Raw genomic sequence first — 19,617 nt, forward strand, 5'->3', positions numbered from 1 at the left:
AGTTCAAGAGACACAAATCTTATCGACAGTGAACTTGGTTACGTGTGGGAACCATAGTCGGCATTTATGAAGTATCGTATCGTATCTTCAAGCAGGTAAATGACATCTCTCTTCATGCAACAATGACATGTAAATTTCTTGAAGCTATACATAATTCTAAAGTTTTGATTCGTGTATTTTGACAGGTGGTTTTGAAGGTGGATTGGTTTCGTGCTGCCAAGTATAAAGGCAATAATGCCACAATGAAAAGAGAACCGTCCGGATTTTGGTCCGTTGACTCCTCGAAGTTATTGCGTGCAACAAAAGAGCCTTACATTCTGCCAACTCATGTTGAACAAGCGTTCTTTTACAAGAATACAGATGCTCATCCATGGTGGCAAGTTGTGCATGTCCAACCTAGAGGTCGACACTTGTTTGATAGCATTGACTCTGAGAAAGCGGATCAGGATGAATTGATTACGTCCTCAAATCTAGACACATCGACGTCAGAGAGGTGTAGAATTCTTCTTTCCGATCATGATGACATTGTAGATGATGAGAACGACCGATCCAGATTCTGACACTACAGACACCGAAGAGGAAGAAACAATGGATGTCGAGCCTATGGAGGAAATGAACGTCAACACAGATTTAATGATGGAGGAGTTCAAAGAAGTCAACAAGGATAATGAAGATGAAATTTTATTGACGGTTAATCTCAGAGACGACGATGAGGATTATTAGTCTTACGTGTCAACTCACGGATCAACCTATGTTCGGTAAGATTTAATCTCAAAATAATTCATGTGAAGTCATGATTTTTATTCTTTTGAAAACTTACTAACAAGGGTGGGTGGTGGGGAGTCTCGTGGTGATAGCCTCATATGGCTAGTGTCGGGGTTCGATTCCCCTCAGACTCGTTTTTCTTGCTCTAGCTGTGTACAGGGTAATTTCAGCTTCAAGTTCTGAAAGAAAGTTCGTATCAGTAATTTCAGCTTCAAGTTCACTAAAAGAAAGTTCGTATCGGGATTCGATTCCCCTCCTCTACCAAGGCTTCTATCTCGCGTTTCAACCCCAGTATCAGCATCTCAACCTTCAGTACTACCCGCCGCAATCAAGCATTGTTCCCTGGATCGACTTGGCCTAGCAGTAGACCATCGAAGCCAATAGTCTTCTAGCATTTCGTGGCAATAGTTCCAGCAGCACCCTCAGTGAGTACCCGCAATACCCTTAGCCGTAGCACCCCCCACGTTGCCCATTTGCTGCTCCAGCTCTGCTCTCTCTCTCTCTCTATGACACTATGGTCACCCCAGCTTTGATGTATGCGGCAACAGTCTAGGCCCCATGCTTGTCAATCGCTCATGAACGCAGATTGAGAGACCACAGATATGTATGATCTCACGCTTGTTCCGCACAGCAAACCATCAGTACCGCTGTTCTACTTGACATTGGTATCAGAGCTCTCTAGTGGTAACTTTTTGGTCTCATAGGTCATTTTGGCCTTTTGAAGACGTAAATATAGCATTTCATTTTGTTTCATTTCTCTCTCTCTCTACTTACCGTGCATTGTCACGTCGATGACTCATGAGTTTGCACATTTGCTTCAGCAACCACTTCCGACTCCATCATGTCCCAAACTCCGTCTCCAGTGTGTTGATGACATATTTCTTATCATCCTCAAGTTGATCGCTGCATTGCAAAATAAAGCGAGTTATTAGTAATTCAAATAAAAAACTGTAATTCATATTCTTTATGTTAAATAATACTTACTGCCATGGTATATGAACTCGCTGTAGATAAGACATGCAAAGGTCTCTCATCCGACATCTGAAGGCGATGCCGGCTTCGACCTGTGAAGATCAGGTGTGATGTCGCATGTGACACCCAAAGTGCCAGTGCTGCACGTGCGCATCGGCACTTGTGGGGGCACTGGTGGGGTGCTACTCTGCTGCTCTGCTGATGCTCTGCTGACACCTATGTGCAATACAAACATACGATATATTGAGATGTGAGTTCTTAAAAAGTACTTGATATTTAATCCGTAATCGCCCCCATAAAAGATATACCTACGGGACGAACGGCCACTAGCCTGTGAATCAGGTGTCACCTGAGTACCAGGATGTACATCAGGATTAAGCCGCTGACTCTCGTGATGTGATGTACATGGGATAGGAGTCCTAAGCAAACAAAGACATCAAAAGGATATATATATTAAGAATTCTATATGTAAAAAAAGGATGACATTACTATTTTATCAATCGAGAAGCTTACCGATGCGCTGTAGTGTGTGCATGAGAAGAAGTCTCCACTCCTGCACATGTGGCTGGGAGGATATACCCTCTCCAGGTCGTACGGGCATACTGAATCTCCCAAGAATCTCGATGGCACCGTCTAAACCTGCATCATCCATCTCCACATAATCTGCCATGGCCTCTGACAGTGTATCTCCAGAAAGTCCAGTGCCTCGTAGCAAAGTCTTGATGATCGCCAGCTTCACTTTACGGGTGTGATCACTCATCGTATCTATATATTTAAAACAACTATATGTCAGACTAGAGATACATTGTTAGAGGAGAGCTCAATCTATCTAATCAGAAACATTGACTAAATAACTCCAAGCAAGATGCGTCCACATCTCGAAGTTTGCAAGAGTCATATATGGACTGTTGCAAAGAACGTCGAAAATAAGGATAGATGTCCAATGTGTTTGTGAAAGAACTTCTTTCCAATCTTACGACATGAAGATAGAGATGGCCACTTTAGTCCAGGATATCAATGGAAAATAAAACTGTATGTAGGCCATAACAATGGATTGGACAATTCTCAATCTAACATGAAGCGGCCATGTGGCCATGGACAGTTTCCACCAATTGCGCACTTTAGATCAAAGCTTATCCATGACCCACGACTTGAATCTTGTCAGATGGCATTACCTGATGCAGTTTCAAATTGATAAATTGTGTGAGGTGCAAACCTTACAATTGGAGATCACTAATCTCTTTGCGCAAGTTCACATGGAGAAGCTGCAAGATCACTTGATCCATAAGATGGTTGCAAGATCTCCATTCTGATAGACGACTTGAATCTTGTCAGATGGCATTACCTGATGCAGTTTCAAATTGATAAATTGTGTGAGGTGCAAACCTTACAATTGGAGATCACTGATCTCTTTGCGCAAGTTCACATGGAGAAGCTGCAAGATCACTTGATCCATAAGATGAGATACAAAGTTCTCGGCGTATTCAATGATCTAGGGCACGTGAGGAGCGAAATATTAAAGAATGTATATAATGTTCCTTTCGATGAGGATGAAGGCTTGCAAGATGTTCTTGTGAGATGCCATCTACTTACGTGTGTCTTTGAACTCCATCTTCTACATTCATCTGTTTATGGGGGACATGCCCGGGATATGGATGTGATTGTGAACATAGGGATATCAAGGTATTGCATGCATTTGATGCTCAAGAAGCCTAAGCCAATGCCGGAAGACCCGGATGTGGCCATCAAGAAACCACGTTCATTATAAGCGCCTGAAAATGGGGCACGCCATCAAGGATAGTACAAGCAATCATTTCCAAAAGAGACGAAGGCAGTTACGACTTATCAATCAACGAGCAATCCCATGTGCATTTAGATTTGTGGGGAAGCCCAAGAGCACTCATTGGAATTTCAAACTTGGGACCTCTCCATTATTCTGGTAGACGCCTTAAATCTTGTCAGATGGCATTACCTAATGCAGTTTCAAATTGATAAATTGTGTGAGGTGCAAACCTTACAATTGGAGATCACTAATCTCTTTGTGCAAGTTCACATGGAGAAGCTGCAAGATCACTTGATCTCCATAAGATGGTTGCAAGATACAAAGTTCTCGGCGGATTCAAGGATCTAGGGCACGTGAGGAGCGAAATATTAAAGAACATATATAATGTTCCTTTCGATGAGGATGAAGGCTTGCAAGATGTTCTTGCGAGATGCCATCTGCTTACGTGTGTCTTCGAACTCCATCTTCTACATTCGTCTGTTTATTATGGGAGACATGCCCGAGATATGGATGTGATTGTTGTGAACATAGGGATATCAAGGTATTGCATGCATTTGATGCTCAAGAAGCCTAAGCTAATGCGGAAGACCCGGATGTGGCCATCAAGAAACCATGTTCATTATAAGCGCCTGAAAATGGGGCACGCCATATCAAGGATAGTACAAGTAATCATTTCCAGAAGAGACGAAGGCAGTCTTATCACAATCAACGAGCAATCCCATGTGCATTTAGATTTGTGGGGAAGCCCAAGAGCACTCATTGGAATTTCAAACTTGGGCACCTCTCCATTCTGGTAGATGCCTTGAATCTTGTCAGATGGCATTACCTGATGCAGTTTCAAATTGATAAATTGTGTGAGGTGCAAACCTTACAATTGGAGATCACTAATCTCTTTGTGCAAGTTCACATGGAGAAGCTGCAAGATCACTTGATCCATAAGATGGTTGCAAGATACAAAGTTCTCGGCGGATTCAAGGATCTAGGGCACCTGAGGAGTGAAATATTAAAGAACATATATAATGTTCCTTTCGATGAGGATGAGGGCTTGCAAGATGTTCTTGTGAGATGCCATCTGCTTATGTGTGTCTTCGAACTCCATCTTCTACATTCATCTGTTTATGGGGGACATGCCTGGGATATGGATGTGATTGTGAACATAGGGATATCAAGGTATTGCATGCATTGATGCTCAAGAAGCCTAAGCTAATGCCGGAAGACCCGGATGTGGCCATCAAGAAACCACATTCATTATACGTGCCTGAAAATGGGGCACGCCATCAAAGGATAGTACAAGCAATCATTTCCAAAAGAGACAAAGGCAGTTATGTCTTATCAATCCCATGTGCATTTAGATTTGTGGTGGGGAAGCCCAAGAGCACTCATTGGAATTTCAAACTTGGGCACCTCTCCATTCTCGTAGACGACTTGAATCTTGTCAGATGGCATTACCTAATGCAGTTTCAAATTGATAAATTGTGTGAGGTGCATACTATCCTTGTTTATTTATAATACACTTCTTAATACTTTTACACTATTTCCCTTTTTACTTATAGTGAGGAACTTAGATTTCTTCCAACCCTTTGCACTTGTCTTTGATTTTCACACTCTTGTAGAGAAAGTTTGTTTTCTATGAAATGATAAATGGATAAGATCTTACCTTGTATATAGTATACTTGAGTCAATTGGGCTAGACTTCTATACCTTGTATATAGTAAGTGCCCTCTCTCATTGGCCAATGGTGCTAGATTTTTTTCTTGCTTAATATGGTACTCCTATAGTTTTTTTTTAAATATACTAGCCAACGGTGGTGCAAGGCTTGTGCTACATTGTTATAGTCATAAAGTGACTCATTTTCCATCTAGTACAGTTTATCACTTGCTATAGATGCCACCTTCATGGAAATGGCTTCAAGTTTATATAGCTTATCACTTTCTATCACAGCACAAGAGTAATTCCATCCAGGACACCTTATCACTTGTTGTAGATGCCACCTTCATGTTGCTAAAATGGCTTTAAGTTTATAGCTTATCCTTTTCTATCATCAAGAGCCATTCCATGCTTTTTCTTTTTGTAATCTTTGCATTGCCCCCCTAGGTGAAAGGCTTAAAGACTCATACACTCACAACCTATGTTTGTTCTATTCATATTTTCTACTCAAATTCTTGCTTTGCATATCTACCTATGTTGCCATCTATGAACAAAAGTAGAAGAGGCTATAGAGATCATGCTAGCTCTATGAACTTATTTTAAGCAATGTTGGCAACAATAAGCCCAACTTGTAGTCCCTAGCCTTTTTAATTATCTTGCATAGGATATCTTTTAGTCTAAGATCAAAGATGTAATCCACCACCAAATTCCATAAGCAGTGATGTCATCCCAAAAATGTATATAGCCCATCACATGCCTGCTGCCTACACTACATCTATTAGTTGCCATAAATTCTATGTGCAGCAGCCCAACTGCTGTGTAATTCAACCCCGCCATCGCAACTATTGTTGAAACCAGCCATCGCCTCATGCTGTATAGCTAAGCCAACTCTCTGATGTGCACAACAACTCGTCACATCAGAGCTACTTTTGCTACCATCTGCGGCATGCAGCGTGCTGTTGATACTGGACAATGCCAATAAATGTTGTTGATGTAGCTGCCTTTCCCCATCTCATGCACCTGCTGAAACTATTGAGAGGCCTATCTACGCTAAGGCACACGAGCACCTGACTGCTTCCAGTAATATAAGCACATAATCTGCGCCTCCACCCCAGCTTCCATCGTTTCTATGCGGCTGCAGGATCTCCATCGACATCAGCACCTTCCAACGATCTCTCCAACCTTAGAGGGAGGTAATACATACTTAGTGCTACCACAAATTTGGTGATCTTTGGTGCATCAAGCACATCTTTGGTGCATCAAGCACATCGGGAATAGTAAATCTTCACTCTCACTCTACCTTTTCGAAGAAATTGCATCAATTTTTGACAAGTTTGGTGAAGTTTATTGGCTTGGATCTCTCATTCTCATTGAGGGTAATAACTTTATCTAAAATCCCCCATCAATTTGCATTCTATCCGCCCAATTGGGATTAATAAGCTTAATTTTAAGCTCTATTTATAGACAATTTCTTTCTTGCTTTAGTCTTATCTACTTTAATTTTCTTAATCATGGCATCACCAGCTATTATCTCATCTTCTAAGTTCTCGGATAAGTTTAATGGCCAAGTATTTCATACTTGGCAAATTAAAGCAAAAGGCACTTAATGAGAAAAGACCTATGGGGTCTTGTGAAACCATTGAGTGAGGAAGAGGGGGTTGCTATAGCTATCCAACAAGAAGAAATGTGCCCATTCCGGAAATACCAATCACTCATCCAAAGACTACTTCATGAACAATGCATGCTCTCACTATGGGAAAACCACCACCCATTTAGCAGGTGTTACCTCAAGGAAAAGCAAGATAAGAAAAAGGAGAAGAATCACATTATTGTCGAGGAAGAGGAGAGCCACTTTGTTGCAACAAGTGGCATTGAAGACTAATGATTCTTATGCATTTTAACTCCTTTGTACACTCTCTTTTTTGGATTTTAAGCCTTTGTTTTTATCCATTCCCTTGATTATTTTAAAAGAAGAGTACACACACCCTATTGTTATAAAAATGGGGGGGATTTGTCTCATTGTTTCAAGGAGGATAGTTATAGGCTAAATCCATGTATTGAGTGTCTTTCTCAAACTTGGCTTAAGGGGAGGTTTGTTGGTAATAAGCCCAACTTGTAGACCTTATCCTTTTTAATTATCTTGCATAGGATATCTTTTAGTCCTCTTTTAGTCTAAGATCAAAGATGTAATCCACCACCAAATGCCATAAGCATTGATGTCATCCCAGAAACGTATCCAAACACATTGAGTATACCTCTCATGGCTATATAAGCCCCATGTATAAGAGCATTTGATATAATGCAATCAAGTCTATTTTCATTATGATGAATGGCTCACTTTTCTTTCCCCCTTAAATTTTAACAAGCAACTATAGAGATACTAAATAAAATAAGTATCCTAAAGTACCCTTTAAAAAATTAGTCACACTACTTCATAGCGATAAGATAAATGTGGTATTATTTATGGTCTTTTAAATATGACAAAGTGAGTGCCATTCTAGCCTGACCCAATTGCCCTCGGGTCCTCGATCACTTTGCATGCGTGGGTTGCCTCCAGGTAGGTCACTCAGAATTATGTTTTATCGAGCCCAAGGGGGTAACTCATGGCATAAAAACCTGCATGAACACAATTTCAAAAAATAAAAATATCTTCTCATCACATGAGAAAACAATCAAGTAGAAAGTTAAACCAACAATGCAAGTATGTTAAACTTTGTACATTATGCTCATGCAAGGTTCCAACAAGAAATTTTCAACTTCATATATGGTGGAAAAAGATAGCATAAGACTCATCCGACCCACTCAATCACCAACATGTTAAGCACCACTTTTGTCTTATTCTTGTTTTACTCCATGATGCTTGGACTATGGGGTCAGAACTAAGAGCCCAACACCTAGGGGACGCTTCACTTGAGGGCCTTTCACCACCAGCAAAAGCATGATGCACCCTCGAGTGAAGGTTGGTTAGACCCTAGATTCACTTCTTTCTAGAATGAATGTGAACCTCCTCGCTTCCTTCCATGATGAGTGTGAACTTCCTCACTACCCTCGTCAATCTCGTCAAGGGGGACGACTCTGGTTCCATTTTGTTGCTATACTTAACATGCATGGGTTGCCTCCACTTAGGTCTCGAAATTTCGTTGAGTCCAAGGGGGTAACTCATAGCATAAGAACCCGCATGGACACAATTTCAAACAATATAAATAGCATTGATTTCATTCATTTCTCATCATAGGAGAATACAATCAAGTATAAAATCAGACCAACAATGCAACTATGCTATATTTTGTAAATTATGCTCATGCAAGGTTCTAACCAACTTCATACATGTTAGAAAAGGAAAGCACTAGACTCAACCGAGCCACCTAACCATAGGCTAGTATGTCGGGGCCATGCTCCCCTTATTCTTGTTTTACTCCACGATGTTGCTACGACTATTGGGTTGATCCAACCAGGGAGCTCGACACCTAGGGGTCGCTTTACCTGAGGGGATCTCACTAGCGGGCTCGATACACCCCCAGGCTGCTTCCCCTGATCTTACCCACAGGACCCAAGTCAAGAGTGGTTAGGCTTAGTCAGGCCCTAGACTCTCGTCTTTCCATGACAAGTGCGAACTTCCTCATTGCCCTCATCAATCTCATCGACAAGGGACTGACTCTAGTTCCATTTCTTATTGTTTAAGATAGCAATTGTGCGAAGACATCATTGCGGTATTTTGAAACCATAATAACCCTTAATATTATTCAAATCAATGAAAAAGAGATTCTTATAGCGTTTTGTGGCATCTACTCTCTTCTCACTTATTCTCTCTACATTTTTCTCAACAAATAACCTTTGAACCAAGACCCTTTAGGCCTTTTACAAACATTTCCTTTTTAGTTTCTATAAGGTGCAAGTACCCATCATCACTTGATTTTTAATAGGCGGTAGTTTAGCCTCCACTAGAAAATATGGAATGTGCACATGATACTGTGATGGCCTAAACACGCCAAATTTTTTCCACTTGGCTTCTCAATGTTCTACATGTGGATGAGGGAAGACAATTGTGATGAAGATGCATTATGCGTTGCATTGGTTACTTGGTAGGCATAAGTGGGTTTGCAAAATTGGATGCCATTATGAATATTCCCACCATCTAAGAACAAAATTCGACTATACCGTCCTCCATGTGGGGACATAGTTGCTTTTTGAAGGTCCATCACGCCCGTTTTTGAGCATTTTGGCTATAAAATACTTACAAAATTTTAACTTTTTGAAGGTCCGTCACGCGCGTTTTTGAGCGTTTTGGCTGTAAAATACTTACAAAATTTTAAAGTGCCCGTCAAAAATTACACTAAAATACAAAAAAAAAACTTGCATATTTCACCAAGCCTCGGATTCTATGAAGTTCTCCTTACAACGTTCCATGTGAATTGGCGAAAAGGGACTTTGTTTTGACACATTTGAATTTTTGGCGGGCTTGTTTGAGAGGCAATTTGTCTATGCAAGCTGATCTGCCTGTCTGCTCTGCACCCCCCTTCCTCCTCCTCCTCCTCCTCCTCCTCCTCCACCACCCCCACCCCCACCCCACCCCCCCCGCACCCCACCCTCCTCCTGTTGCAGAGATGTCCCCGCAGCGCAAGAAAGGAAGAGGGGGAGGGGGTGGGAAGACCTTGGCGCCCCTTCCTTCAAGCGGAGCTATCGCAATTGATTCTCCACCGGTGCTACCTTGTAAGCTCTCCAAACAGCAGGGCCGATCCCTCACAGGCATCTTGTCTGCAGCTCGCAAGCCTTCAATTAACCCCGCTCTGTCCCACCCCACAAGCTTTTCTGCAAAATCGAAGCTGAAAGAGAAAGTTCGAAGCGTTACGCTGTCCAACGCTTCCTCCCGCGATGCCCTCCTCTCTGTAGCCGGCTTGTGCAGCGTCCACGGGGTTTCCAAATCAGGAAAGTGCACGACCAGCAGCGCAATTGCTGGCTTATCGAGCTCCAATGGTGTTTCCAAGTCAACAAAGTGTACAAATAGTATTGATCGGGAAAGGGCTTCCCGTCGTGGACCTCCCATTGGGCATACTCGTATCCGAGCAGGCATTCACAGCAAGGAAGAAGGTAAGAAAATTTCAAAGCTTTCTGTTCAAGCTAAGGCTTCACACAATGATGCCAGTCATAGCCATAGCCATAGCCATAGCTGCAGGAGTTCCTTGCAGGGGCAGGAGTTAGTTGAGAGTTTCAGATGGTCTACTATGGCCTTGCCATTGCAGAGCAAAAGGAACAAGGACTTAGTAGAGAAAACTCTTCCAGATGGAGATTTAACAAAAAAAGATCTTGTCGATGTGTCCCCGCATCATTTGTCACATAAAGGGGACGTGCCCCCGTATGATTTGTCACATGATGGAAGGCTTTCAATGGGATCATCGGTTATGTCCATAGCAACCAGTTTGCAATCTGGATGTGAGGAAGGCCTTGAGCATGATGGCATTTCTGTGATTTTGGATGATTATGGATATCACAAGGGCATTAGCTCTGATGATGTCTCTAGAGTTTCGGCGTCATGGCAGAGTGACAATGGTGCTGATGCAGATGACGTATCTAGGGTTTCCATTAAATCTGGGAAGAATCTATCCGGCATCAACTCAGGTGACATTTCTAGGGTTTCAGTTGTTTGTGAAAACCATCAGACTATCAGCACTGCACTCCATCTTTCAGAAGGAAAGGGAGCCAGCCTTTCCTCTTCAATTGATGCTACATCTGATCATGAAGTGCCTGACAATATAAGCAAATTTTCCACCTCTCTGCATCAAAGGTTAGCGCTTCTCGAAGGTAGAGTGAGCCAAATAGCATCAGAACTGAAGAAAACCAAGGAAATGCTCGATAACAATAGCCCTTCAGGCTCTGTTGCCCTTCTTTCCGACATTCAAGGCAAGATTTCAAGCATCGAGCAAGCCATGACATCTAGGTTAAGCGAGGGAGAAGCAGTGTCCCCAGAGGATGCAGTCATGGAAGATCAGATACAACCACCAGTTAGAGCTTGCTTCAATAATGTTCCCACCCATGAAGACTTGGAAATTCTGCACAGGACTACAACTGGCGCCTGTAGGTTTGCTTCAGTGGTAGAGCCACTTCATCGAAATCCACTAGATGTCTCTGGTTTGGCTTCCCGAAAGACTGATAGATTGGAGTCTGATCAGCAAGAGCTTGAAGACCGCTTGTTTCCTCATAGGAAACTTCTCAAAAGTCGCATGTCTCTTCATGAGAGGGTTGTAGAAAGCAGGGCTGCCTTGCACTCTAAATTGGAAGATACTGTACCTCAGATTCAAATAGAAGACATGCATGATGCTGAAGCTGAAGGGTTTTTTTCACTCTCGATTGCCCTAAAGCGGTACCCTTGCACAGGCAACACCAAAGTGCAGAAGCTAGGTGATCTTGATGCAGAGGTTACTTCAGCTGGTGGAATGCTCTCAAGTAACTACATGGATTTGCATCATTATGATAATGGAATTTTGAAGAATGATCCTTTAACAGCTTCAAAGCAGGAGTCCATTAGTTTCGATGGTCTTGCATCTCAGAATTTGGAAGGATACAATGAAAAGTCAGTTAAGTCAGCTCATGCTATACAGGTGCAGTGTGCTTCTGGGGAAGGTGCTCCTTGCATTGAAGAGACCCGTGCACAAGGAGTTGTCCAAGCTCAGAATACGTTACATTTTTTGGAGTGCGATGAAAGTCTGCCATTCAAGAGTTCTGACATCCAGGAAAACCTTGCACCAGATGATGATGTAGAAGTGGACTCGGATGATTTTCCAACAGATAAACTTCATTCCATTGGAGGGCAAATCACAACAGCAGGTTGGTATGCTTGTGAAGGTGAAGCCATTGTGCTTGTGCATGCTGATGGCTGCTGCTCGTTTTATGATGCTGCCAACATGGAGGTATAGTGACTTCTTTCCTAACTGCTTCATACCTGTATCTTAATGCTTTGTGTTTTGTATCTTAATGCTTGCCAATACGACCTTCATGTGGCCAATAGATAAAAGGTTATTATTATTATGATTTAATGGCAAGATAGATATCATATTATAGGATCGAACTCATGCCCCCTTCTCAGGGGCAGTATGGGATGGTAGCCATTCGAGCAAGGGCCCATTGACATAAAAGACTGTGCTGTTGTCAAGTTAGCCTTATAATTCAAAAATTATTAGTGATATTTTTATCCCAATTGTTTGTAGGAGAAAGCTGTATATGAATGTCCTGAAGGATCTGCTGCAATTCCTTGGAATGACTGCTGGTTGATAAGAGCTGCTGGCTCAGATGGTCAGGCAAACAAATACATTGTGGCTGCAACTTCTGGAAGTGCATTGGATGCTGGATTTTGCTCATGGGATTTCCACAGTAGAATTGTTGCTGCACATCATAGTGAAGATCATATATGGTCAAATGGTAGAGGCCCTCCTGTTTTGGGTCCTTCAGAAAGTAAGGTAGATGTTGGCCTTAAAAACAGTAGGCTCACTTACCAGAACGAGTGCAGTGAATCTCTACGATGGTGGTACAAACCGTGCGGGCCTCTTATGGCATCTGCTGGAAGCTTTCTTAGGAATGTGGCACTGTATGATATCCGAGATGGTGATACAGTCATGACATGGGATACAAAGAAGGCAGTTCTAAGCTTAGATTTTAGCAGCCCTTTGCAGTGGATGAATAGAGGCAAGCTTGCTTTGGCTGAAGAACAAGCCATTAGCATATGGGATGTGAACACAATGGATGCCCAGTGTCTTCAGTATATCGAGCTGCTCGGGAAGCAAGTTTGTGCTTTTCATGTGCATAATACAGATGCTGAATGCAGTGGTGGTGTCAGACAAAGGTGGGTTTGCTGTATGCTTACCTAGTCAATCTAACGCTAAAATGTGCATCTTTTATGTGATCATTTGTTGTATAGTTGCTCATATAAGTGGATTTTGCAGGTTGAGTTCTTCTGAAACCGACACATATCATGGCATCTGTTGTACACAAAACGACATCAATATTCTTGATTTCAGAGTCCCCAAAGGGATTGGATTGTGTTTTCCCACCATTGAACAAGATATGCAGTCAGTTTTTGCCCGTGGAGACATGATTATTACGGGTGGGATGAGCAGGGCATCGAATGAATGTGGGATGCAGCAGTGGTCTGTTCGAAAAGCGAAGCCCGTTCGCACATACACATTTCCACCCTCAGCCACTAATTACACACACCTTTCACTGACACAGGTGTGGGGATCTGCAGGTGCAGTCATGGCTGTGAATAGCAATGGGCTTCATATATTTAACGGATTCAAAGAGAGTGCAGATGGGCAGTGTTGCCTTTCAGAAGAGGTGAAGGATGTGAGAGGCACACAAGATCTCTTCAATCCTTCCTTTGACTATTCCCACTCTCAAATCTTGCTTGTCTCGAGAGATCGACCAGCCAGCTGGTGCTACTGGCCCAAATAGAATATAGCCCAACAAGAGGGACCATCTTCATGCAGGCTATAAACTCCACCAAGTCTCCAGCTTGTGCTTTGCTGCTTGGGATGGGTTGTACTGAGGTGAATTATTTCTTAGATGCTATTTTTGGATTAAAATGAATATATATATATATATATGAAATCTATATCTATATCTATATCAATATCTATCTGTATTCACACGTTGCTGTTGTGTGCTATGAGAGTTTTTTTTTTTTTTTTTGGGAAGATGGATTTGTGCGTGCCGTGTGTGCCGTTGTCGTGTACTCCTTGGGCATTGAACTTTGGTTGTAAGATCCCTGTTCCCACCGAGCAACGGATTCGGGTACTGGCAGCGGAAGTAGCGTTTCTCGCGCGGGACAGGGGTCCCACACTCGGGGCCTCGCCCACGGATATCCGGATAAGAGACTAATCCGTCGGTTGTTCCAAAACCAAACCCGGAAAAACTTCCTTTACCGGAAAGCACGGGCGATTCCACCAGGATAACTTTTTACTCTAACGTGGTCAAGATCATTTCTGATCGAGATGATCCGATTACATCTATAAGATACTTAGTCAGTTCAAGGAAGAAACTTGCACTTGGATCATTGGGATCAACGCTTTTTTCCCCATTCAAGAGGCACAGCCGTTGATTCCTATCCATAGAACAGTTTCTGTCCGGGATTTATTTTTTTTTTTCTATCGTAAAAACAAAAGTTTGAGTCTCGATTTACGGATCCATCAGTCCAGCCTAACCCCATCCGATCCCATGGATTAGCCAACCGCCCAACCACTGTAGTGATGGGATCCAATTAAAAATTTGGTTAGGTTTTGTCCCGGGTACCAAGGAAAAGAGTTCCAAGGCCCCCTAGCCGGATGTTCATGCAAAATAAAACTAGTCACACCACTCACACACCCAATAAGAAATTGCCCTTTTTCAACCAGATTCAACCAGTTTAAAACAATCCTTTAATAAAACCATAGTATCATTGATCACCATCTTCCAATTTATCCAATTGATTCTTAATTTCCCATCATTCCTTCATCAGAGTATCTATGGCATCATCGGTAACTAGAACGCTCAGGAGCCGTTTCGATAGTTCCTAGCCCATAATACTTGGCAATATAATCACTTAACAAGATGGACTCTCGTTGAAGATCAGCAAGATCAACCAACAGATCCATATAAGGAGCCATGGACTCATCCATTGAAGACCAGCAAGGTCAATCAACCAGATCCATGCTCGATTTCAGAAAACAACTCCAACTCTGTTCCAATATCTTCCTCGACGCACGCGTGGGTATCCTAGGCAACCCAGAGCCCGAGCACCGTATGGTCAGCACCCTCTAGGATCCTTCGCAGGTAACCTAGCGCTTCACGCATAGGCCGCTTCCTTGGCCCCTCATCCACCGTACCGGAAGCTCACCATTTTAATCACACCGAGGCTGGTCAAGACCTCGGCCGACCTTGCTACGCGAGACGTCCTTCATTGACTCCCCGTCAGCAGTTGCAACTTTCTCATCACGACCTTAATCACAAGACGGTCAAAATGCTCCCCCCAGCATTCTTGACATAAATCAATCATTTACAGACAGCATTTACAAACAGCATTTACAAACAGTTTACAATACAATTTCTATTTTAACTTTCATTTTTCCACATTATCCCTCCTCAATCTACATTACTTATTCCATATTCCATTTATATGTATACTCATCCCATCACATCATTTCCATCCCATCACTTCAGATTCCCTCACATCACAATCGTATATTCACATCCATACATCCACAACTATATACGTACATTCACATCTACATGCATACATCTACATCCCTATGCATACATCCACATCCACATTCACATTCACCTCTATACATTTACATCTACATGCATACATCCACATCTCCATTCACATCTACATCTATACATCTACATCTACATGCATCCATCCACCTCCACATCCATATCTACATCTATACATCTACATCTACATGCATACATCCATATCTCCATTCCCATCTACATCTATACATCTACATCTACATGCATTCATCTACCTCCACATCCACATCTACATCTATACATCTACATCTACATGTATACATCCACCTCCACATCCACATCCGTATCTATACATCTACATCTACATGTATACATCCACATCCACATCTATACATCTACATCTACATGCATCCATCCACCTCCACATCCACATCTACATCTATACATCTACATCTACATGCGTACATCCATATCTCCATTCCCATCTACATCTATACATCTACATCTACATCTACATGCATTCATCTACCTCCACATCCACATCTACATCTATACATCTACATCTACATGTATACATCCACCTCCACATCCACATCCGTATCTATATATCTACATCTACATGTATACATCCACATCCACATCTATACGTCTACATCTACATGCATACATCCACATCTCCATTCACATCTACATCTATACATCTACATCTACATGCATCCATCCACCTCCACATCCACATCTACATCTATACATCTACATCTACATGCAAACATCCACATCTCCATGCATAATAAAATTCTTTTAATTAATCTAGGATGATAGTTCCTAGAATATGGTAGGAAGTCCTCTTTTTATGCTTTGAATGAATTTATTTTATGCGTAATTTCTATAAAAATTTTGCCATAGCTCCGCTACTATGACTGATAAATCTCAAATTTTTTTCTAAGGGATAAAGCTCATTATTAAAGAAATAATTAGAATGGTCTCTAATTGGATCATCAATCCATAATGGTCTCTAATTGGATCATTAAGAAAACAATTAGAATGGTCTCTGATTGGATCATCAATCCATAATGGTCTCTAATTGGATCATTAAGAAAACAATTAGAATGGTCTCTAATTGGATCATCAATCCATAATGGTCTCTAATTGGATCATTAAGAAAACAATTAGAATGGTCTCTAATTGGATCATCAATCCATAATGGTCTCTAATTGGATCATTAAGAAAACAATTAGAATGGTCTCTAATTGGGTCATCAATCCATAATGGATTGAATCATCAATGTGCATAAACTAAAAGCATAGCAAAAAGCCATTAATTTGGCCTCAAGCATAGCTTAATCTTGGATTAAGGAAAGGCTTTATGAAAAGCTTCATTTGGATTGAGAATGGTTCATGAGTATGACCATTTCTTGAGTGAGAGAGAGAAATTACATAAAAACCATTAGAATTTTAAACATAAATGGAAATTAACTTCTATAGCATTTATTAAATTATGTAACTCTTCACTACTATTCACCAATTAACTTCAATAGCATTTAAAAAACCATACCAATTAAACTTCTCAAGCTTGAGAGGGGTTGAGAAGAGAGAATCATTGAGAAATTATAGAAAAGATCAAAATTCAATATACTTACCTTATGATTTGCTTGATTCTTTATTCACGGTAGAGGCCCCCAACCAATCAATTGGTTTAGTATGTTGATGGAGCCACCAATGGGGATTGAAGAAAGAGGGAAGTATCAAAAACTAGTGAAATATTAAAGAATTCACAGTTCTTGGCTTAGGTAGAGTAGAGTAACAAGGCATAAGACTCTATATATTTTAGCTTAGGTGGAGTAGAGTAACAAAGCATAAGACTCTATCTAATTTGGCTTAGGTGGAGTAGAGTAACAAGCACAAGAGACTATATATTTTGGCTTAGGTGGAGTAGAGTAACAAAGCATAAGAGATTATATTTTGGCTTAGGTGGAGTAGAGTAACAAAGCATAAGAGACTATATTTTGGCTTAGGTGGAGTAGAGTAACAATGCATAAGACATTCTCTTTTTTTCAACAAGGGGAGGCTTCTATTTATAGGAAAATTTGAGCTCCTAACCAAACAAACTGATTCTAGAATTTTCCAAGTCAGTTTGGTTGAATTTGGACTAGATTTGGACCTAGTTTGGTTACTTTTTGATTCGGTTTGGTTCCATTTTGATTTGGTTTGGTTCAAGAGAGATGAGAGATAAAAATATCACATTATTTTTGAGTTTAAAACTCATTCAAGCATGTGAAATATGCACCTCCTTTAAAGAATTCCCCTTCCTTACATATGTGTCAAAATTTTATTGCTCATAGTTTTTTACTAATAAACCTTGTACATTTTCAACTCTTCATCTTATGTGAAATGTGCACCTCCTTTAAAGAACTCCTCTTCCTTACATATGTGTCATAGTTTTTTTACTAATAAACCTTGTACATTTTCAACTCTTCATCTTATGTGAGCATTTACTCAATTTTTGGGTATCTTCTTTTACAAATTGGATTTATCTCCTCCCTACACATGGATTGATGCTGTTGACCCATAGGAACCTTAATTGGACCATAGTCTAAAGATTTCTGAAAATCTAGACCCTTAGGCTAAGGTTCTTTATACCTATTTCCAATTAATTCCAATTGCACATTGGAAAATTCTTTTTAAATTTCTGTTTCAGGGGAACTCATCTGAATTATAAGAGATATTTTTCTATCCAGAAATATTCAAAATTTGAATATTCTCTCTCTAGAATATTTTCTCTCTCTAGGTTAAAACAGTCACAAACAAGATCTCTTATATTTCAGAAAAGGAATTGATTATAGGGGAATATACTAGACATCAAAAAGGGGTTGGGGGAGGAATCTTACATTCTACCCCACTTAAAAAACGCGAGATGTCCTCATCTCGCAACTTGGGATAATTTCGTAAGATGCACGAATATGAGACTTAGAGAAAAATTTTAATCAAGATTAACCACCAAGAAAAGTCTTAAGATTCAAAATAAGAACAAGATTTAAACTTTATTCATTCTCGGCACTTATACAGTAAGATAGAGAAACTCTTTACACTTCCATAAGCCCGTCCATCATATGGTCACAAAAGCAGTCCTCACAAGCTGCACAAGTATAGGGTAACTCATCTATGGGAATGATTCTGCTGGTTATTGCCGCACCTATCTCAGTGGTATGAGGTGATCTAACAAAAGGACCTCTGAGAGGCAAGCCAAAAACGGGATAAAGGCATATCTTCTCATGAGGAAGAAAACACGCCAGTAAGAAGACCCGCTCAGAAAACCCAAGATGCCTTGATCTCATGATGCAGTAGTATCGGGGACCCAAACCCAAAGCTTCAATAACCATGGCCAAGCGGACATTGTTACGAAAGTGCTGCTGACCCCAGGGTGTTACCCTAGTTATGTTTTGATAGGTCCGCCATTTGGTCTGCGCTACAGAAGTTCCTAGGTGAGGAAAAAGTGGGCGCTCATACTGTTCTATAAAGTCTTTCTTCACAGACTCTCTTGCGTCTTGAAGGTGAGAAATCATCAGGGATAAAACTAATTCCTGTTGCCAAGCCATGAAGGAGATTAAGAAGGAAAGGAGATTGATGGGAGTAAGATTACTGTGAGCGACAAGTAAAAGTTACGACTTATATAAAGGAAGGAGCTAGCGTAACCTAGAAGCCAACGGTAACTTGCCACTGAAGTTTTACCGTCTTTCCATGATTTGAGTTTGACACATTTTTCTATAGAAGGCATTAAGAATTTTGAGATGAGGAGATAAAAGAAGCTTGTAGGTTAAGTCACCTACTTTCATTGAATTCAGATATAAGGGTCACAATATCTGGGGGATAACTTCTTATACTTCCCAAGAGATAAAGAACTTCTTTTGGGCCGTACTCGAATGAAAACCAAAACCTTGGTATCCAAAACACCGATTCTCATTTCTAAACTCATTGTTCTAAATCCTTAAAACAGGTGGGACTCCTGAGAAGTATTCTAGGGAAAGGGTCTTCCTTTTTTAAACAGAAACTTTCTTTTATTTTAGAGAGGGAATAATTATAAGATCAGAAAGGGAGATTCTTACTCCTGTATACCTCGAAGGCTGGGGAGGAATCTTACATTCTACCCCACTTAAAAAAATGCGAGATGTCCTCATCTCGCCAAGTAGAGGACAACTCTTTTTCTTAAGATCCAATTTATTCTGGGGTTCC

General features: G+C 41.0%; 1 protein-coding gene and 1 pseudogene across 1 annotated transcript; both read left to right on the forward strand.

Moving 5' to 3' along the window:
- The first annotated feature begins 242 nt into the window (after positions 1 to 242).
- Positions 243 to 723, forward strand: LOC147620832 (uncharacterized; annotated as a pseudogene).
- A 9,048-nt stretch (positions 724 to 9,771) lies between these two features.
- On the forward strand, positions 9,772 to 13,661 carry LOC147620833 (KIN14B-interacting protein At4g14310-like). Its single transcript, XM_086825105.1, has 3 exons — positions 9,772 to 12,072; positions 12,370 to 13,001; positions 13,102 to 13,661. Exons 1-3 carry the CDS (start codon positions 9,772 to 9,774, stop codon positions 13,607 to 13,609), a joined length of 3,441 nt encoding a protein of 1,146 aa, XP_086681231.1. The 3' UTR covers positions 13,610 to 13,661.
- The last annotated feature ends 5,956 nt before the right edge of the window (positions 13,662 to 19,617 follow it).

This window comes from Cibotium barometz, chromosome 31 (assembly GCF_041138505.1).
Source record: "Cibotium barometz isolate CiBa-2024 chromosome 31, ASM4113850v1, whole genome shotgun sequence".
NCBI classification, from domain to species: Eukaryota; Viridiplantae; Streptophyta; class Polypodiopsida; order Cyatheales; family Cibotiaceae; genus Cibotium; species Cibotium barometz.